The 22,507-nt window shown below is 36.0% G+C and overlaps 1 protein-coding gene and 1 long non-coding RNA gene across 6 annotated transcripts in view; both read right to left on the bottom strand.

Annotated features, from left to right (window-relative positions):
* SH3GLB1 (SH3 domain containing GRB2 like, endophilin B1) overlaps positions 1 to 22,168 on the bottom strand; it is a 35,363-nt gene extending 13,195 nt beyond the window's left edge. For 2 of the 5 annotated variants that reach the window (XM_086717460.1, XM_025935185.2), the window contains exons 1-6: positions 21,793 to 22,168; positions 11,003 to 11,144; positions 8,225 to 8,353; positions 5,961 to 6,094; positions 4,516 to 4,608; positions 659 to 745 (exon numbers count right to left, since the gene is read on the bottom strand). In XM_086717460.1, the coding sequence (XP_086573586.1) occupies positions 659 to 745; positions 4,516 to 4,608; positions 5,961 to 6,094; positions 8,225 to 8,353; positions 11,003 to 11,144; positions 21,793 to 21,864 (657 nt within the window). In that variant the 5' untranslated portion in view covers positions 21,865 to 22,168. The remainder of the gene's footprint in view (positions 1 to 658; positions 746 to 4,515; positions 4,609 to 5,960; positions 6,095 to 8,224; positions 8,354 to 11,002; positions 11,145 to 21,792) is intronic. The other 3 variants (XM_025935186.2, XM_086717461.1, XM_025935187.2) reach the window with 2 other exon arrangements.
* Positions 1,214 to 4,509, bottom strand: LOC147578146 (uncharacterized). The gene is made up of 2 exons (XR_015254842.1): positions 3,235 to 4,509; positions 1,214 to 2,992 (listed from the first exon to the last, which is right to left on the bottom strand). It is a non-coding gene; the product is annotated as an uncharacterized LOC147578146 (long non-coding RNA).
* Positions 22,169 to 22,507: the final 339 nt, after the last annotated feature.

The raw sequence follows: 22,507 nt of genomic DNA, 5'->3' as shown, positions 1-22,507 counted from the left end.
GTTAAAAATTAAAAATTTTTAAATTTTTAAAAATTTAAATTTTTAAAAATCTCAAAAATTTCCTCAAGCCAGACTCAACATATATAGAACAATCCTCATTCCCAATTCTTACCCAAGGCTATTAATTAATATCCTGAAGCTTTCCAAAGTAAATTAGCAATGGATAGGGAATGGGCCTTGCTACTATAAAAATACCCAAAATATCAGGGGGAGGTGGAGTGTCTTGGCCTGAAACTGAAGAAATTAATTCAATGTTGAGTTTGGGTGAAAGTTAAGGTAAACATCAAAGATACTAAGAAACAAAGTAAATCTGTATACCTTACACTTTTCTCTAAGTAAATTTTGTTAATTTTCTTTGCTAAAAGTAAAAATGCAAAGTGCCAGCCAAATTAATGTCTTAATTACTAGGTATAAAAGGCACTATATATTTATATATAAATTCATATTTTAAAACCTGAATTTGGCATAGATAATAATATTTGGCAATTAGAACACAATTTCTTTTCTTCAAGTTCCAATATTACTTCAGCTAGTATTCCCTGTGATTTTTGCTGGACTAATGAATTCATGGCTTCGACTACTTTAGACTTTTACATGCAGATAATAGCAAGAGAAGGCACTTTACTGAAGATGTAGAAAACACAGTAGGCCAACAAACCTTCAGCCATTTTACATGCAGGAAGTTGAGCATGTAAGAGAAATTTACCATAATGTTATCTCCTTCAAGGCGAGCTGAGTTTAGTTGCTTAAGTGCATAGGTAAGAGACAAAGAACACATTATACCAATGAACACAGTGAAACAAGTTACTTCTTCACAATAAAGAACACACAAACAAGTATTAAGAGAGCTGAAAAATGGTCTTCTACTTAAAAAAAACCCACAATAAACTATATTGCTCTATGGAATGTCACATAGTGGTGCCTATTCAAAATTTTCCAAAAGATACAAATTTTTAAAGACAAAAAACATGGCTGATGCTTGATTTTAAATTAGAATCATTTAAGGAAACATCACTTTAAAAACTGCTGCAGTTACCTATAATTTTTACTAAATTTTCAGCTATGAAAGCCCTTCTGCCTACCCACAATTTTCCTATTCAAAGATCATTTCTATTTTATGAATATATGATGCCTTTAACCACATTTTCTTTTCAGTCAGCCTCAGCCAGGTCTTGGCATACCCTAAGGAAATATGAAAGGCAGGTCAATCCTTATATTTTTAATAAGCTTTAAATTCTCATATGTGTACATTAAGGTTAAAGTAATATGATGGTGCTCAGTTTACAGATTAAAGATTTAGACATCTGTGAAAATAAATGCTTAAGCAGGCAGAGGGACATTCATAATACTGTGTTATTTGAAGATGTATTTTCTGTATTTGTATACCTAAAAGTGAGGTCTAAACCTCGAAATACTAGCTTTGAAACCAGATGATTTTTTTCTTCCCATTAACAGTAGTCTAAAATAATTTTAAAAAATTTATATAGAACTAAATAAAGCTATTTAGTGCCTTATATAAAGTGCCTTATAATTTAAATGCAGAAATTTTATTTGCCTTTGCTACTTATGATGTAAGTTTTAGAATATTTTCAAAACTGTGTTTCTGTTCATTATAAAACATTCAAGTAGGTTTTCTTTCTGCTCAACTGGTATATTTTTGAGAAAAGCTTTTGATGTTGCGTTACCATTCTTCAACATGCTAACTAATAAAATACAAGTTAGTAAAGTAGCAATACTGTATACAGGCATAAATATTTCACTGATAGGGCTAACATCATCAAAAAGTTCAATCTAGTGTACTATATTGTGAACTGAGGGCAGCAGAAATTTTGCATTATTTATCTCTGAACTCCTCAGCAGAGCATGTTATACAAAATAAGCATTTGATAAATATAGAATTGAAAAAGAGGTCACAAGAAGCCAGTAAAAAAGCTAAAAAAAAAAAAAGTCTTCAGGTACACAGGTCCCAAACCTTACTTGCAGAGAAATAACTACTCACAAAACAATACATGGAGATTTATAAAGTGAAATCAAAGAAATTCTGAGATTAGAATAACCTCTTCAAGCTGCCAACTAGGAACGAGGAAATGGGTCAAAGAAGGAAAAAAAACCCGCAAATTCCTAGTGGTTTCTATTTTTCTGTATTCTTCAAGTAAACAGAAGAGAAATACAGAAAACAAACCCCACCAGAGATCACAAAATATAGGCATGCCTCAAGGTTTTATGTAATAACAAACTAATAGGACTTTTCCTTTCTAAAGTATTTCAGACTTACTGCTATAAAGTTGGAAGAAAAAGGAGTTGGTTATCTAGGGGAAAAGAACACAACTAAAATCAGGAAATGTGAATTTCTGTTTGGACTAACATTTTAAATATTTGGCTATAGTTACATTTGTTTTACGTAATATATAAATTCTAGAAAAGTTGTATAAAAATAAAATTGTTCAATAAAGTCATTTGTATACTCTTTGGTATTTTAAATGTAATTTCTCATGGAAAAAATTCTGCCCTCAACAATACTCAGTAAAGAAAAATTGCCAAGATCTTTTCTGGATACATCAAAAGGAAACATCTCTCAAAGTTTGTTTACTATTATATTTAGTTCTTACAAACTTTAATAGCAATGGCAAAATAATTTCGAATAACTAAAGGACCTTTACAGTGTTAAATCTATGAGTTTTCTGGAACTTTTTCAGGTAAAAAAGTAGACACAGTCATTATCCCGTAATAGTGCTTGTGTAAGCACTACAAAATAAAGTTTTGTACTGACACTTGACAACGGTATTCTTCTCATTCCACAATCATTATTGGGCACATGTAGGCTTTTGAATAAAGAGATTTTGTTCTGGTTCAAACACTTATTTCCAAATGATCCTTATTTATCTTAACATTTTTTTTTCCTGATTATGACATTAGTATCTTAAAAAAATCAATTTATACTTTACCACATAAATCTTTTATTAGCAACTAGAAACCAATCCTAATTTAGAGTCTCTTGCCACCTACAATGTTCATTTTTTTTTTTTTAATTTTTTTTTTTTTCAACGTTTATTTATTTTTGGGACAGAGAGAGACAGAGCATGAACGGGGGAGGGGCAGAGAGAGAGGGAGACACAGAATGGGAAACAGGTTCCAGGCTCCGAGCCATCAGCCCAGAGCCTGACGCGGGGCTCGAACTCACGGACCGCGAGATCGTGACCTGGCTGAAGTCGGACGGTTAACCGACTGCGCCACCCAGGCGCCCCTACAATGTTCATTTTTAAAGTTCTTATTCTGCAAAAAGCCTGTTTGGGGAAGTTAGGGTGTTCTTGATGATGACATCATAATAAATTCTGAGGTGAAATAGCCAGTGAATTTGGATTCAATGTTCTGTCAAAGATAGCTCTCCAGCAGTAACTAATACAGTGTCTTCCAAAGAGGAGCTGTCTAGAAAAAAATTTTTCTAGAAAAAAATTTATTCAGCTCATATAAGGTTTTGGGGTAATTTCATAAGACATCACAACCCAATACCAATTTTACCAGTTTTAAATTTCACTGTAAACCAAATGTCAACCTCTTCTTTCCCAAAACAAGAGAGCCACAGTCAACTTCTGCCAGCACTGTGGTTTATGTTCCTTAAGGCAATGGTTCTTGATGAGGACAGTGGTAGTTGAGTTGGGATCAGAAGGCAGGGGGAATGTCATGCCTCTTAACAAAACATATCCCTTAATATATGTTAAGAATTTGTTAGCCTTCTCTAATAAATTCAGACCGGTTTACATTGTACTATCGTAAAGGCATAAATCTCAAATCTGATTGACGTCTCCAATCTTTGGAATGGAAATATAAATAGTATAAATACTAGATTAAATAAGCTTATAAATAAAATCTTTCAATAAAGTTATAAATATATACATACATAAATCATTAAATTACTACATTTAATATAAACCCACTCTATTTAAAAAGACTAAACTGAGGTTGATTTTATGAAAAATATACCAGAACTTATGTATCCAAATGAGTTTCCTCCCCTGCAAAATAGTCACCTGGGAGTCCATGCTGCCACTGTTTGAATGGTTTTGGAATTCTTGGTGACAACTCCTTTAGCCAGTTTGACTCACATGTGAAAAGGAGTCCAGTTTAATTTTTACGTCACACACAAGCAATCTCAAATTTGATTCTTTCTAATCTTAATTACTATTTGTTTTTCTATTTCAAAGCTAATAACCCTATCTCCAAAAGAATATTTTCTAACATTACTGATGATATTTAAAGAACATGATACAGCTTTAGGAGCTCTCACAATTTTTATTTTTTAGCAACAGGTATATTGCTGAAATAATACTACCTGTTGATATAACTATTCTGCATTGATTTGGATGCATTAAGCTCTGGTAAGTTTGTTTAAAAACACTAAAAGTCATAGTCTAGTCTTCATAATTAACTATAACTTGCATGGTACAGGAGTAAAATATTTTACAAATTTTAAAGTTATCAACCTAGAATGTTTTTCTATTAAAAAATACTACTTACTGAGGCTCTAGTTTCTGCAGCTTTTGCCTTTTTTAGTCTGGTTTTCGCAGCATCCAAATCCAGTCTCTTATTTTGTAATAGTTTCCTTTCTTTCTATAAATATAGAAAAGAAAAAAAAGGCTAATGATGCTAACGTCCAGTAAAAAGCATACACATTTAAAGTATTATTCTCCATTAAATATATGAATCATCTGCTAAAGATCTAGAATTACAAAATTGACTATGAAGTGACACTTGATTCCTTTTTCTCATGGTTTTCAATTTTAAAATAATGGAGACATTCTAGATGCTTGAAAAATCTGGGAAAGATGGCAGGTGATGGCAGAAACAAACGAATATTAATTTTAATATCTTGTGGTTTTGCTCTCCAGGAAATATTTTGCTCTATCTTCTTGGTTGTCACAATTGGGGGTGTGGGTGTGTTACTGAGTAGAAGCCAGGATGCTGCTAAATATCCTACAATGCAGTATGGCTCCCACAACAAAGAATTACTTGACTCAAAATGTCAGTACTGTCCAGGATGAGAATGTTTCGAACAGACTATCTAGGAAATACCTATGATAAAGGAGATATGGGCCTAGGGCAAAGTTTCTTGATACCTTAAGTGATCTACTTTAAGAACTATGCAGGTTCACTTAATGTGCCATAGCAGTGAATGCAGTTCTACTACTCCAAAGTGGAATTCCAGATTTCATATATCAAATTTCGTCCTATTGACAATTTAATCTTTTATATCATCTTTCAACGTGGTAGCTTTTCTTTTGTCTCAGGTGAAATACTTTTTACCCAGACAAATTCATTGTAAACATACTGAGTTTCTGAAATAAATTGTAATAAGAAATCTGCAAATTAAAGTTTAAAGTAGTATTTACAATAAAGAATAATCTTGCAAAAATCTTAGGAAAAAAATCCACCTAGATCTCCACTCTCCATCACTGAAACAAACAAACAAAAAATAATACTAGGCTTGGGAAGGTGATATTTATTTCTTTGGCAATAAAACATAGCTGTGTGAAGAGAAGATAAGAGGCTTCTAGGGATGCAAAAGACAGGAAGTCGAACAACCAGAAATATAGCTTCCAATAATTAGGTTTTTTGCTTCCAGTTTAAATGAATAGTTACATGTCTATACTATCGTGATATTTTGTACCATATTTTTATAATAATTCCAGGAACTTCTCTACAAATTTTAATGCTGGTAATGGACAAGAATTGATGTAAAGTAATCTCAATAACACTACAGAGACACAAAAATAGAGTACATATCTTTAAGAGTCCTTTATTTTGGTTAGGTTTGTGTTCTGCTGGATATGCACCTAGCTAGATTATTTAAATTTTCTAATCTGCTACATCTACATGATCAATAAGAGGGTAAATTATTCATTAAAAACTGGAATTATATATCTTAATATTGTACTAAAAAAAGGGAACATTTTCCAACTCACAGCAATTGTTTTGTAATCTCCTTCTATAAAGTTTCTTAAAGGAGTGAGAAAATTTAAGGCTGATGTTTGAATCAGCTCTCTGTCTGCTGTTCCAATTCGTTTTTGTGTTTCTCCACATTTAATAAGGGCATTACCTGCAAAGGAAAAAAGTGTTGTTTGGTTTTTTGTGTTTTTTTTTCTTTTTTTACCATTTTCTGGTAATGTCAGAAAATAAAATCAGCAATTTGATCTGCTTTAAAGTTAGTTGTCACTTCTTCACTTAAGTAAAAAATAAAATAGAATTAACTGTAGTTAGTTTTATTTTAAAAGGTAAATTTAAGACTATAAATATCTAAATAAAAATTACAAAGGTGAAGTCCTTATCATACCATAGTTAATTGTACCAATTCAACCAATGGAACACAAGAGAATAAATATACTAAAAAGTATTTATGGTCATAGCTCAAACAGTGGAGGTATGTTTAGAAAAGCATTAATGCTTAAAATATTTTAATAAGTCAAAATTTGTCTTCTGTTTCTATATTAATGCATGGGCCTCAAGTATCTCTAAATAATAGTATAAATTTGCATCTTAGGTTAAAGAAAAAGCCATGTTTTGTAACACATATACCTTAATGTTTAAAAGGGACAAGTACAGTGGAAAATCGAGCAAATGAAAGGGAACCACAAGACCAAGGTTCTACTCCCAGGTCTACCTCTAATAAATTTTAATTCTATGGATCTTGATTCCTCCATGTTAGCATGAGATCAGATCTGATTGGCAAGGAGGATAATATAACTCAGTAGTTAAGAGAGCCATGTCTGGATACATATCTCCATTTGAATTATTAGATGTAGGATTATGGATGAATTATGTAATCTAAGACTCAGTTTCTTTGTCTTCAAAATGGAGATAATTTATATTGTAAGTAGGATATAACTGAAGATTTACAGAAATAATATGTTGTGCAGTGTTAAGCCCAATGCCTGAAATACTCAATTGTTAGCTACTATCAATTACTAATAAATAGATTCACAAAGTCCAAAAATGATCAGGGTAGAGTGATTAATAGAATTACTATGGGTAAAAACAAACTAAGTGGATTAAAAAAGGAAAAAATGTTCCTTTTGAATGTTCATGTCCCACTAGGCCTTCAGCTTGATGAAGGTAAGGGCTGGATGCCCTTTATGACCCCCAGCATCTAATTGCATCTGACACAAGCAGGCACAAAAAAATCTGTTTAATGTGTAAAATTTTTGCAAAATAGTTAAAATTTAGAAATAGAACTATAAAAATTTTAAGCATTTTCAGACTTCTGAAAGAAGTACATTTTGAAAACCACAATATAAAAGTTTCAGTTGCATATCTAACAGTCAATGGATTAATGCCATTCATTATACAGTATTTAGGATATTTCCTTCTGACATAAAGGTAACTACTAAAACTTTAAGTTCATTTTGCTCCAGAATTTAGTAACTATTTTATAAATCAGTACTATATGAGGAAAATCATTTACCTACCATTTCATACCCACATAAAGACCAATTTCTTGCAGAAGTCTTAATAAAGAGAATTTTTAGCCATGAACAATAGGAAAAGATGCTATAGAAATCTGAAATAGTCTCATATTCTGAGAAAATTAGATTTGAGGGATAATGAGCTTCAGAGTTATACATTTAAAAAGTCAGTACAGCAACCAGCAAAGCTGACATAACTATAAAGCATGATGATAGAAAATTTGAATTACATGAAGAAAATAGAATGAAATGTAATCCAAACATGTAATCCAAATAGTTATCCAGAGATAACCATCGTTAACATTTTTGTGGTACCAACATCATTGTGTAATGAAAGCACTAGTGATGTGTTCAAACACTATGTGCCAGGCATTTTATTATAGAAATCAGTAAGCTCTCAAGAAAGCTTTAAAGAAATCATCTAGAGAAGACATATGTAAACAAAATTACAATATATCAAAAGAAGTACTGTAACAGAGGTTGCAAGGTTCAATGGCAGTACCAGTAAGGAATTAATTCATTCAACTTTTTAGATCTAAAAAGATTAATGTGAATTCTCAGAATAATATATACTAAAAACATTACATTGAATTGCACATATTTACTGGTCACCTGTATTTCTCACTTTATCTGAAATTTAAACATAAAAAATTTGAAGTTAAAATTGAGTCTACTAATATTTCGCAAATGTTAATGATGTCTCTAAGTAGTAAAAAAATCTAAAAGGAAAGTTATTAACTTCGCAGATCTTTTTGCCTTTTGCTTACCATAAGCTGTTCCTGGGCCAAACTCAGTCCCTGCATCAATCATATATTGTCCCAAAAGTTCTGGGTTGTTTATACGACTTGGAGCTTTTCTATCCAGTTTCTCATAAACAAATTCTTCTATCCTGGCATCTAGGAGAAAGGTTTAAAACTATCAATGATTTCAAAAAAGCAAAACTACTTAAAAGACTTGTTGTTTTTTTCCCCTCTGAGCCATTTATCACTCTGTAAAATAAACATGAAGTTAGCATGCTTCTAAGTACATATCTTAACAGAATTTTTAATTTTTATGTTGCAGTATTATATAGCTCAAAGAAGCTTATACTTTAAAAATATGGTAAAATATTTTGGCACAAAAATACTTAAAGTAAAACTATTATACGATGAGTATTCTATGAGATTTTAAAAGAGTTGGTTATTCACTTAATACCTGATGAAGTTGCCTTTGTCCCACTCATACACAGTCTAATTTTTAACTTTGAATACATGTTCATTTCAATTTCAAAACCAGGGATTTCCAGCTATGAAAATATAGAGATAAGGCACCTATAAGAACTAAAGAGTCACATACTTCTAATACCCTTTACATGCTTTTGCTTGCTCGCATGCTTTCTCTCTTTCCTAGAATCTAAATATAGGCATGGGAATTTAAGGAATAGAACAATCTAGGCATGGAACAGCCACAGACAGAGATTAGCAATATGGTATCTTGGCTTAATTTTATTTAATTTTGCTTAAAGTAGAAGATATATCTCTCAGCATGTATTCACATTAACATTAAGGTTAAAATACAAAATAGGTTAAAAGCAATAATAGAAGGCTAGTGTACATGGAAAGGAAAAAAAATCAGTAAAATCTGAATATAAACACTTGGTTAGTGTAATGTACAAGACATTCACACCTATACTGTCACCCAATAGTGAGGTATTTTAGAGACAAATGAGAAAAAGTCAGTTTCTAGAAATAATGATGAACTATGAATCAAACTTACAATCCAAAGAGAAGCTAAAATAAATAGGTCCCTTCTAAGCAACTCAGATAATTCCTCCACAAGTGGAAGCTTCACACAGTGCACTGAAAATTTAAAAAATGAACTAAACCAATAAAACAAACACTTCAGGAGCCAGCATAAGCATTAATTATAATACATAAAATAGGCTGCTGGAATAATACTTGCTTTTGTGGTAGACTCTGGAGCAGTGTCAGAAGTTTTTAAGCAGGACTTTTAAAACCTTTAAATTGGTTAAAACCCTAATGAGTCAGTCCAAAACATAACCACTTAAAAGATGTTAACTACATTTCAGAATTTCATTTTCTGACTGTGAGAGGGATTCTTAGCTTTGTTGCATTTCTATCTATTTGGTCAAAAGTTCAAAGTTGAATCCTATGTTGATTTCATTCAGTTAATAAAACATTTGGTATGTTTAAACTAAATGTTCATTTCATTAGGGCATCAATGGACCATAATAAAATCTTAAAAAAATCTGTGGGCAATTCTGCTATAATGCAATAAATATTTCTGAAAAACTCTAGGTTCTGGAAAATTGTACCCCCAAATTAACAGGGTTTAGAGTAAAATGAAGTTTGTGCCTGACCACTCATAATCTGTGTAACTTTATAGTCAGAGCACAAACAAAAAACCCAATTTTTGTTTACTACTTCAGACTTAAAACACTAATGTAAAATTGTACTATATGAGCCACTGTAACTTTATGCTGATGAAATTCCCATTTGCCAGTTGTGTATGAGTTTGTCTGCCATTCAGAAAAACATATAGAATAGACTACTTACGTGAGGAGCTCTGGACAGAGCAAGGAACAAAAGGCAAAATATCTACTACTTTTTTAAGATGCCATGGTATATAATTTAAGTAGCCTTAAATGAGTAAGAAATACCACTTGGTGTTCAAAGACCACAGGCTCCAAAGTGTGAAAGGCCTGTTTCAGAAGGTCACCACAGTTCAAGTAAAATGTACAAAATTACTAATATTTTGTGTAGTGCTTCAGGTTCACAGAATAGCAATAAAGTTTAAACCTTGGAAGTTAGTACCTAAAAGTAAGCTTATGGAATTTCACAACATGGTCACAATACTGGGGCAAAGGGGAATGAAAACATTTGCTGCTTTGTTCTTCACTGTTGTATAAAGCTCACAGTGAAAAGACTGGGTGTCAGTACACCAAATTCAAGTTCAATTTCCACTTCTAACTGGCTAAGCTACACTGTATAAAATGCTAACTTGTGATTTGCAATTAATAAACAATTGTTGTACACCTTATCTGAAAGATTACTGAGATTGGTGATCTGAAACCTTAGAGTTGTCTGAAAATCAAATGGAATAATTTATGTAAAAATATAAAACTTAACATAAACATAAATAATTGGTAACTAAGTTTTCACATAATTTTTCCTTAATTATTTAGGGACAATTCCCCTGTATATATATAAAAAAAAAAGGTTAATTTTTTTTCACAGCCTTCCTAACTCTTAAAATTAAAAGTCACTCCCTGAAATTGAGTTTTCAAGAGGATTCTACGAAGGCATGAAAAACACGATGTTAGTCCAGTTGTCAGAGGGTACACAAAGAGGTGTTTAGCACCCTCTTCTTCACCAAAAGCACAACACACAAACCCATAGACCCTAAAGCCACAAACCAAAAACTTCTGTTTTCTAATAGCTATCAAAACCTTTTTTGTTTGTTTGTTTATATTAAAAAAACCCCTACTAACAGTACCCTTTAATGAGATTAGTCAATAAGGTAGACAAAGGTAAAAAGTTTCTTACTTGGATTTGGCTGCAATAACACTTCAGTTTGTTTCATTATTTTTTCTGTCCATATTTTGGTACATTCAGCTTTGCTAAGAAGATTCTCTAAGTGAGCATCCAATTCTGTCTTCTCTGCCTGGCCAAGCTTTTCTTCTGTGAACTGTTATTAATTATAAAAAAAATTAAATATACCTCAAACACATTTTAGGAACCTATATCAGTAATTAAAAACTCAAATCCAGACACTCCCAAACATACAAATAATTGTTTGCAAACCATTGCACTGAGTGCTTTTTTGCCCCTATAGAAATTTATCCATACCTCTTAATCTGGACCCTCTCTTAAGATTAACGTATATCCTCAGTTCTGCTAAAAACGTATGGTGTGAATTCTAGAGAAAATCTAGCATACTGCCTGGTATATAAGTATTTCTTACATATAAAGGTAGGATAGCATAGTGGTAATGAGTAAGAATGTTGAGTCCATTGTGCTGAATTCAGATTCTGGCTGCACTGCTAATTGTGTGACCTGAGCAAGCTTCTGAATTTTTTCTTAGGTATCTACTATCATAAAAGAGAGATGATACATATCGTACAGTGCTTTGAGAATTAAGTAAGAGTATGTACGTAAATCACTTTGTTCAGTGTCTGGTAATTATTATTTTGAATTTAAAAAGGGCTGCTTATGTTAACGTGGCTTTGTAGTAATGGCACTTTAATCACCTCCAGTTAAATATGCTTTAATGGGATGTTCTGGGAAACTACCATTTGTTTCTTCAGGATATGTTACAACAATTGATCTATAGACTAACTTTTGGGGCATATCTTATTCATACTGTGGAGGCAGGTTTTAAAGATCATAAAATGTAGTTAAATATAGTCAGCATATCAATTTTTACTATCTTGAATGTGGTGGTTTTTGAGGAAAAGCAGCATTGCCCATTCAAGAACAAAGAGGTAAAAAGATTTCCATGTGCATTTTATGGGCACTTCTGAAGACTTTCAATTGAACACTAGCAGTGACGACTTGGGGGGGAAAAAAAGAAGTGATGACTCAGGCTGTTTACCATGCAAAATTTTCTTCTAGAATATGTGGCTTTCTCTCATCCTAACACAGGCATATCACTAGCACTAATTCTATACTCATTAGTCATGACTCACTTCTGGGTAACAATGTAATGTTTACTATGCTTTTTTCCCCCTTTTCATCTCTTAAAATATCTTCTGCTACTTCATTTTTCTGAGTTTTATTATCTGTTTCTTTCAGCATCCTTTTTATTGGTCTAATACTTTCTGTTGATTATCAGTTAACATTTTTAGCTGAAAGGTCCCCTAGAATGTTATTCTTAGAGTCTGGTGTTAACTCCCCACTGAAGGTCTTGTTCAGGGGCTAGAAATAAAAGCTTCAATAGCTTTTGTAAAGCCTTATGTCTTTTTGAGACTGGCTTATAGACAAGCCCTGACCCAGTGAGTGCAACTGAAAATAGCAGTTCCAAAGCTACTGCCTAAGCCCACAACCTTGCAATGTACTGTAACTGAGGATAGGAATAGGAGTTGCATTGGGCAAAAGGTCAAAACCCTGATGCCACGGTCAGTTGGGTAACTACTATAATTTCACTCTTAAGAGTGAACTCTGGTATTCTCTCTACAAATCCCTAAAGATTCTAGGCTACAGACCTCCTACAGAGGTTAGAATTTTACATGTTCGAGGTCTACCTCTAATGGTTAAATAGGTTATCTCCCAGATAAAGCAACTGATAGGAGGCAAACAAAGGAGGAAATACATCCAGGTTAACATGATCTATGAAGGCTGATCTACCAACAGAGAAAAATTCTTAACTTAGCACCTTAATAAGTATATGTATTTCTTTATTGCATTCATTCCTTCAACAAATATTTTTACGTACCTTAATATGTGCCATGCACTATTCTAAGCACATGGGTTTAAGTAGCCAGAACAAAGTTTCTGCTCTTAGAAGCTTACATTTTAATAGAACAGACAATAAACAAGCAAACAATTCGATAATAAGGATACAAAAAGACAATGGATATAGGACCGACAAAGTTGGTCCTATTATTTTTTGAGTGACTGAACAATTAAATGAGTGAATTAATGAATTTGAGTGTAGAAGAAGGAAGAATTCATTCTGCAGGGAAAGGGAGAAGCAGGAGAATCAGGGAAGGCTTCAAAGGGAGAGGAATATGCAACCTGGGCCTGGAATGGGGAACAGGAGTTTGAAAGGTGTGAGATGTGGGTGGTTAGAGAAACAGCTTCTCTGAACAGGTAACAACTGATCTAAGAGCAAATGATAAGAAATGGGCTATGTAAAGATCTAAGGGAAGGGTATAAAGTCCTTTCATGACTGATCTTCCAGTTGCATTTCTAGAAGATTCATTAGCACCGCCTTTATACACGTTAGTTTTTTATAGAAGTCCTTAACAGGGAAGTCAGATGCCCAACCAACTGAGCGACCCAGGCGCCCCTGTTAAGGACTTCTATAAAAAACTAACATGTAGGGGCGCCTGGGTGGCGCAGTCGGTTAAGCGTCCGACTTCAGCCAGGTCACGATCTCGCGGTCCGTGAGTTCGAGCCCCGTCGGGCTCTGGGCTGATGGCTCGGAGCCTGGAGCCTGTTTCCGATTCTGTGTCTCCCTCTCTCTCTGCCCCTCCCCCGTTCATGCTCTGTCTCTCTCTGTCCCAAAAATAAATAAATGTTAAAAAAAAAAAAAAAAAAAAAAAAAAAAAACAAACTAACATGTATAAAGGCGGTGCTAATGAATCTTCTAGAAAATACTTCCGTATTTTTAACAGTGTCAGGGCTTAAGATAAATTAGAAAATGCCATATACCAAGCTGTGCATTTTATACCAAATACTAAAAAAACCTAAAACCCAAAACCAAAATAAACTCTTATAACACATAGATAAGAATCACAACTGTAGTGATGAACATTTTGCCTAACGTGTCAGTGTTGCGATTCAATCTCACATCTGTTTAAATCAAAATCACAGTCTCTTTATACTGTAAGACTTCCAGTAAATAGTTGCTTATTTTAAAAAATTAGTATTTTCTTCTACCATTATATGAATATATTCTGTTTTTCCTTGCCTCTGTGTCTTTGTTTGTAGCACTCTGGTCAGCTGTATCCTATAGTGCACCTCTGCTTCTTACATGATATTCAATAACCATCAACTTAAGGTTAACTTTAATCCTATCTAGAATGAGCAAAAAAAAAAAAAAAAAAAAAAAAAAAAAAAAGAAAGGTGCCAGTACAGAAACACACTGCAAATGTTATATATTTAGGTTGAAATTATACATTTATATTTTATTACTCAAACTTGTAAAAGACACAGTATCTCCCATGACTTTACTGGGGGGGTTTAAGGATTTTTTTTCTATCATTAATCAGCAAGTATGACATACTAAGTTAACAATATAGTATATTTAATACATACATTTTTCTCTAAAATATTTTAAAGAAAGCTTACAGAAAATGAGCTACATCAGCTAAATTTAGGCGTTTTAAATTGTTAATAAAGATATTTATGGGGTATATATTTTCTTCTATTGTAAGTGAGATAAAGAATCAGCATATGACACAGTTCTTTTGCCATCAAGGATTTTATGATCTTAAGAATGCTGGTTAAACACAAACATGAAATTATAATAATGGCACCCTTCTGAGACAGACAGAAGACCTTTTCTTTCCAAAAAAACCCAAAGAAAACACAAAATTCCTGGGGCGCCTGGGTGGCTCGGTCGGTTAGGCGTCCAACTTTGGCTCAGGTCATGATCTCACAGATTGTGGGTTCAAGCCTTGTGCTGAGCTCTGTGCTGATAGCTCAGAGCCTAGAACGTGCTTTGTATTCTCTCTCTCTGTCCCTCTTTAGCTCACTCTCTTTCAAGATAAATAAGTATTAAAAAAAAAAATCCTTTCCCTAATTACAAAAAATTTAAAATTTTACTTTAAAAAGTTTTTGTTTTCGGGGTGCCTGGGTGGCTCAGTCGGTTAGGCATCTGACTTCGGCTCAGGTCACGATCTCACGGTCCTTGAGTTCGAGCCCCGTGTCGGGCTCTGTGCTGACAGCTCAGTCTGGAGCTGTTTCGGATTCTGTGTCTCCCTCTCTCTCTGACCCTCCCCCATGCATGCTCTGTCTCTCTGTCTCAAAAATTTAAACAGAAATGTTTAAATAAACATTAAAAAAAATAATAAAAAATTTTTGTTTTCAACATATTTAAGTCCAAAATCACTACTAAGTTTGTAGTCTTCTGAGGATAACCAGTTGTTAGTTAAGAACAATAGTTGAGGGGCACCTGGGTGGCTCAATAGGCTAAGCGTCTGGCTCTTGATTTCAGCTCAGGTCATGATGGTGAAATCTGGTCCAACAACAGGCTCAGTGCTGAACATGGAGACTGCTTAAGGTTCTCTCTCTCCTTCTCCCTCTGGCCCTCCCCCACACACATTCTCTCTCTCAAAACAAAACAAAACAAAACAAAACACAACAAAAAACACCCACAAAAAATCCCCTATAGTTTGATTTTAAGCATTTTAATGAACTTTTAGCAGTACCATTTAATAAAAACTTTCGTGAAAACCTACAATGTAAGTCAGAATATGTCCTGTAAGTCCAAATCCAATGTTCTCTAAAATGTAATTTGACGTACAATTCTTTCATAATGATTTCATTAGGAATATAGTAAAATGACACGAGAACCAAAAGCTTAATAATCCCCTTCTCTTTACATATTTTCTTTACACATTTCTTTAAGGAAAGGACTGTCTTTGAGTCAGCCACATTATGCCAGACACTGTGATCCTTTCTTTACTACAGGATAGGCATCTGGTCTACAGGATTCTATACCATGCTTTACTACAAAGATAAAAGCACAAGCAAAAAGACTGTATGATGAAAGACATCTATTTAGTATGAACTCTAACCATCAATTATTTGAGTGGGTAAAGTAACATTTTAAAAGTTATCTAAACTTCTTAGGGTAAAATGTATAGCACAAATTCTGAATATAATGAATTCGTAAATTGTAAAATTAGATCCTTCTCAACTTATTCTCAATTTTGGCTGCTCTTTGGAATTACCTGGGCAATCTTTGAAAAACAATGATGCCAAATCCAACCACAAGGATTCTTCTTTAACTAGACTGAGATGCAGCCTGTAAAGATTTCTGAGGTAATTCTAAGTGCAACTAAGACTGAGAACTACTGTTCTAAGCTCATAGGTGATTATATTAACATCATCAGGTTAACCAACCATCTTCTATCAGTTAATTAACACCAACAGCACCAAAGGATGTGAAAAGTTCTGGGTAACACTAAATATGTAAAGTTTTTACACAATCAGAAAATGTATGGACTTTGAATGTGACATGTTTTATTTAGTAGAATTTGAGAGACATGATGAAGTTGTTGCAGTTTATATTCTATAGAAGAAACAGGATTTCAAAAGGGCTTGGGTGAGTGGTCATGTTAGAATTCCATCCAGATAGGATCTCACAGAAGTTAGTTGAGGGCAGCAACATATTCATCTTTACCTCTAGGCTCAGACACACCATTGTTTGCTAAATTAAACTGGAGATGAAAGCCAAGCTTGCAACTAAATTTTAAAGACTTTTTTTTCCCCCTCAGAAAATAGCTGGCATTCATGAAGTTTATACAGTAACTTCAGTAGGCAGTTCAAAGGAAATATTAGAAAATTAAACTCCTAAGTAATTTAAGTTGAAAATATTTTTTTAGAAACAATATGGTCTTATTTTAAAGATGGTGAGCAAAATTTTGCTTCAATATCAATTCTGAAGTAAAAATGTGTCCACATGGAACATTTATCAAGTGAAGTAACAGAATAGTACTTCACAAAATGGATAGTTACTACAAAGAATGAAATACTTAATTATGATAAATTGGGGTTAGCCTATGAAGTCTATGAGGGCAGAGACCAGGTCTCCTTTACTTTTGTACTTCAATGCCAAGCACCCAGAAGGTACTCAATAAATACAGGTTAAATTAAACAGTTTAAAATTTTACACTGGCATTAGTCAACTTCAACTTCAGCAGATTTAATGTTAGAAAAACGCTAATAAAAATAACAAATTATTTAACATACTAAATGATTCAAAGAGTAAACTTTGAATATGGATACCCTGCCTGACTAAAATGACAGAAACTTTTTTCTTTCTTTCTTTTTGAGAGAGAGAGAGAGAGAGACAGAGAGCGAGCACGAGCAGGAGAGAGGCGCAGAGGGAGTGAGAATCTTAAGCGGGCTCCGTGCTGAGTGGAGGTTCACGACCCTGGGATCACGAGCTGAGCCGAAATCTAAAGTCAGATGCTCAACCAACTGAACCACCCAGGTACCCCCTAAAATTATATAAATAAAAGAACGATGTTGGATATTGTGAGATGGGAATAAGAAACAGAGTTGATTCCTTAGGACATACAAACTTATAAAGATGTGAAAGCCATAGAGTAATAGAATTTTACAGCTCCAAGGACCTTCATTAGAAGAAAAAAAAAGCCAAATGATCATACAGAATTGAAAAATGACACAAGATTTCACATCAAGCTCTTGGGGTCTGAGATGGACTGAAGTTTCATCCAGAGGGAAGGAAAAGACTACACAGAGAGAGGGTGGAGGGCACTGAAGAGGCATTTAAATGTATGAACAAAAGTCTACAGTTAGAAAAGTACAAGACATTTTGGAAATTAAAAAATAATTTGATAGGAATACAGTGTGTATACATGAGTGAAAAAAAAGACAAGGCCAGAAAGGAGTATGTAATACTCAAATAAGGAGCCTGGACTGAAAAGACAGATACTAAGACTAAATGGCTTTTAAGACCCTAATAAAGGAACAATTTATGGAGGATAAATTACCTGATGCTTTTGTATTCTATTATTTTGAGGGAGTTAAGAACAACAAAAGCACCCAAATGGAATAAATATTCCTACTGATTTATACATTTTACCTTAATATTCTTTCAAAGTGGCAAGGCATATATATATATAGCCCAACGCAGTGCTTGAACTCAAACTGTTGTGATCACGACCTGAGCCAAAACAAACAGTTGGACCCTTAACCGACTGAGCCACCCCTGTGCTCCCATATAAACAGATTTTATAAGAGAGTAGAGTGATGAAACCAATTTGTAGGTTTAATAGTCTCTCTTTTTTAAAACAGGGAATGTTTACTTTTTAATCTGAAAACTTTTAAGTACAATGAAAAAAAGATATGGCAGTTGGCCACCAAGAGCATGACGTATTCCTTAAGGTATAATTCGATTTGAATAGAAATTATTATTTAGAAATGTGAAAGCTGAATTCCATTCCTACTGTTTTTATTACTTATAATGAGTAACTGGCATAGCTCTTACCCTATTCTTAGCATGAAACTTGGCACTTGGCACTATACTGATGTCAACTCAATTTAGACTGGGAATTCAGTTATTAACTAAATAGCAAAATGACAAAGCAGTGTTTTTGTTGAAAATTACTACACAGCATTCCAAATTTCACATGTTGCATTTTGGAATCATCTTTTTCTTCTTACATAATTAAAAAAATAGTACTGTGTAAAAGGTCAAACATTCAAAAGTATAATAGTATATTGAAACTCAGCTTCATAACTGTGAACATTCTGCCATTGTTTCAACTACTCCCTTTTTCTCTTCTAGAATATTTTAAAGCAATCCTCAGATATAATATAGCTTCTACATAAATATTTCAGAATCTATTTCTAAGAAATACAGACTTAATAGAAAAAGATAATATTTAAGGAGTCTGTTCCTCCTGAAATTTTTCCCTTCTCAGTAAATCTCAAGCCAAAACCTCATAGTCATCCATAACACATCTTTCCCTCCTAGCCTCAAGCCAATTTGAGAAGCAATACTGAATAGGTTCTGAATCTTCCCTGCTATTACTGTCACCTAAGTCAATATCACCTTTTGCCTATCCTATGGCCACAGCTCCCTAACTGATAACCCTGGTAACCCAGAACCTCAGGGTCTTCATACTTTTTCCCTCTGCCTAAAATGCCTTTCCTCCACAAAATTGGAATGGTCACTTCCTTGAGGTCTCTTGGAATTTGATCCTGTTGGAAAGACTTGTCCTGAATCATATATCTATACAACCTGACAAAAACCACCATCCCTGCCATTAACGTATCACTTCTGGCCTTTTTCTTCATCACCACCTGATGTATTTACTAATTTGTCTTTTGCTAGATTATAAGCTCTACGAGAACAGGTATTTTGCTGATTTTATTCACCAGTGTATCACCAGAGTCCAAAATAGTAGTGTAAGACAGACATGGCAGTAGGCACTTAAGTATTTAGTACTGAGAATAATTTGATAGCTAAGATTAGGACAGAATTTAAAAACTAAAGGATTTGAAGCAATGAGCAATTAAAATCCATCTGAAAAGTACATCTTTTGAGAGCTTTGCTAGATTTTTTTATTATTTAAAAAAAAATTTTTTTTTAACGTTTATTTATTTTTGAGACAGAGAGAGACAGAGCATGAACGGGGGAGGGGCAGAGAGAGAGGGAGACACAGAATCGGAAGCAGGCTCCAGGCTCTGAGCCATCAGCCCAGAGCCCGACGCGGGCTCGAACTCACGGACCGCGAGATCATGACCTGAGCTGAAGTCGGACGCTTAACCGACTGAGCCACCCAGGCGCAGGCTAGATTTATTTTTTAAATCAAGTCTACTAACAATTTAAATCAAATTCTAAAACAATCAATCAAATTCTAGTACATGTGTCTTATTTAAGCACTGTGGATTCTATACCTGAAAATACATCTCTCTTTAAAAGGGTGGCAATACAACATCAAATCTCTGCTCGGCAAACAAAATCTTTGGGAATCAGCAATAAAAAATATTGAAGGCCTCTTTTCAGTCAACATTAAGTCTCACAAATCAAAGCATTTCAGACTCTCAACCACTTACTCTCCTTGCACTTGTCTTTTAACTATCAGAAGTAGGCTAATTTAAATCAATAAATCATTTTAACCAATGTCTTTACAATACAGCATATGTTTTATTTTTAAAATGTTTATTTATTTTTGAGAGAGAGCAAGCAGGGAAGGGGCAGAGAGAGAGGGGGGACAGAGGATCCGAAGCAGGCTTGGCGCTGACGGCAGAGCCCTATGAGGGGCTCGAACTCACCAAACCTGAGATCATGACCTGAGCTGAAGTCAGACGCTTAACCGAGCCATCCAGGCCAAATGAACCATCTAATGAACCATCTATAGCTTATATTTTAATGAAGGAGGAGGAGATAAGGGTTAAGGCAGCTAGCTTATTACTCACCATGCAGATTTTGGAACTTAGAAATCAACACCTAGAAGGAATTTCCCACTGCCTTAAGTATTATCTGCTTAAGTGTTATTGAAATGCTCAGATTGTATTAGATGATCTTTAAAGTCTCTCCAGTCTGCAACATTCTATATTCTATATCTGCAATGCCTACTCTGGAAGAGAGAAGCAGCTTTCAATGAGTAGTAGATCAGGCAGCACTTGGCTATTTACTAGCCATGCAAGTTAAACAAGTAACTTAACCTCTACGAGGCTGTTTCCTCATATATAAAAGGGGTTAACAGCATCTATCTGGCAAAGTTACAGAAAGGACAGTAGATAATCTGTCAAATGCCTTGCATATGTTTGACAGTTTTTTTTCACAATATAGGCAGCTATTACCTAGCTCGACTTCTACCATTCTCTTGCCAAGAATAATGCAATGTAAGATCAACTCCACCAATGAAACTGGGGTAAAGGAGAAAAGTAATAAGGCAGTGCAACTGACTTACATTTCAGTATCAGTTTGATATGTGTATTAGAAAATTATTTTTGTTTTCTCTTTACAAAAGGGAATGTTGTTGCTACTATGACTATGTCATTAATTTAAGCACCAGACTGTTTATAACTCATGTTGTGGTGGAATTTACATCTGTTCATAGATTTAACCGAGTTGACATAATGTGGGTGATAGCTGGGGAAAACTGTCCAAGTTCCCGAGTGCTGACACTTCCTTGACTGCGGAATGCCGCAAGACGGCTAAATTTCCCCCTTACAGTGTATTTGAAATATAACAACTCTGACAACGCGCATAACGCGAATCTTCCCTTCCAGCGTCTCCTTGTCCTGCTACCGATGCTCCTCATTTTGAGAACGAGGTGGGAACCCCCAAACTCCAGGCTTCCCAAGGCCTTGGCAGAGTATGGACGCCAACCGACGATCTCCATTTCGCCCGCGGACCGCCCTAAGCCCAGGGACCTTCCTTTCAGGGAGAGAGAGGGCTGGAAGGAACTGCGCTGGCAGCTCTTTCGGTTCAGGGGCAGGAAAAGGAAACTTCCTTCTTGGACTCGGCGAGGAGAGGGAGAGAGACGAAAGGAAAGGGTGGGGGTGGTGCAAGAAAGGCCCGTCTCTCTCGTTACCGCGCCGGGCTAGCAGGGCCTTTGCCCTCCCCGGGAGGGCGGCCACACCAGCCCTGGCGATGTGGGGCCAGAAAGGCGGGCGGTGCTGTCTCTCGGTCCGGAGCCGAATTCAAGGTGTCCTCCCGGGGCGGAGGAAGCTCCGCACCCTCTCCCCACCCCGCCTCGCTTCCGGGGAAGCGGCGGTTGAACTGGAAGGGGGCAGAAAACCGCCGCCGTGCCCGGAGGGGGCACCAGGCCGCGCCCATCATCCAGGCCTCCGGCCGCAGGCCTGCCAGCCGGTCCGTGTGGTCGGGTGCGGGGAGCGCCGCCGCCTGGCCCGGCCCCTCCTCGGCCCTCTCGGGCGCCACCCTTCCCCCCCCACCGCGGTACCTGCACAGCACGACTGAGGAAGGTGCCCGCGTCCGCCGCCAGCTTCTTCACGTTGAAGTCCATGATGTTCATCCTGGGCGGCGGCAGCCGGGCGGAGCTGCCGGCTGACTTAGCGGAGAGGCGCCGAGGCCGGGCTGGGGCACCGGGCGAGAGTGGCGGGGGCAGACGTGGTAGGTGGAGGGAGGCGGCGCCAGCCCTGCCGCAGCAGCTGTCGTTTCCGCGAGGGGGAAGCGAGAGGGTGGGGCGAGGGGAGAGAACAAGCGGGGCGGGCCGCGCGCCCGGGTGGCGGCGGGGGCGGCCGAGACGTCGGGCCTGCTCCGCCGAGTCTGGCGCTAGCGTCGGCGCTGGCGGCCGAAAGCTTGAAGGAGACTGACGGACTGGTAATGAGCTGTATGGGGCGGGGTCCCGGACGGAGGAAGCCCCGCCGGCCGCGGGGTGGAGCCTTTTCATAGGTTGTCGCGGGAACAGCGACCCCTTCTGGATCGCCGCGGCGCAGTCGCGGGGCGCGCCGGAAGCTCGGCCAGCTCCACCGGAGGGAGGGGCATGTTAGCTCCCAGAAGTGAGTAGTGAGTCGTGGGGGCCCTGGTTTGCAGGTTAGCCGCTGAAAACTGAGAGCAGAGACAACCCAAATCCCCCGTTTTGTTTCAAGGGAAAATATGAAAATTGTAGCACAGAATGACGATATTATGAAATTACAACCAACAGATAACTCCTT

This window comes from Puma concolor, chromosome C1, assembly GCF_028749965.1.
Source record: "Puma concolor isolate L17-30 chromosome C1, mPumCon1.1.hap2, whole genome shotgun sequence".
NCBI lineage: Eukaryota > Metazoa > Chordata > Mammalia > Carnivora > Felidae > Puma > Puma concolor.
The sequence above is the reverse complement of the archived record's forward strand: the minus strand, read 5'-3'. Positions and strand labels throughout refer to the sequence as shown.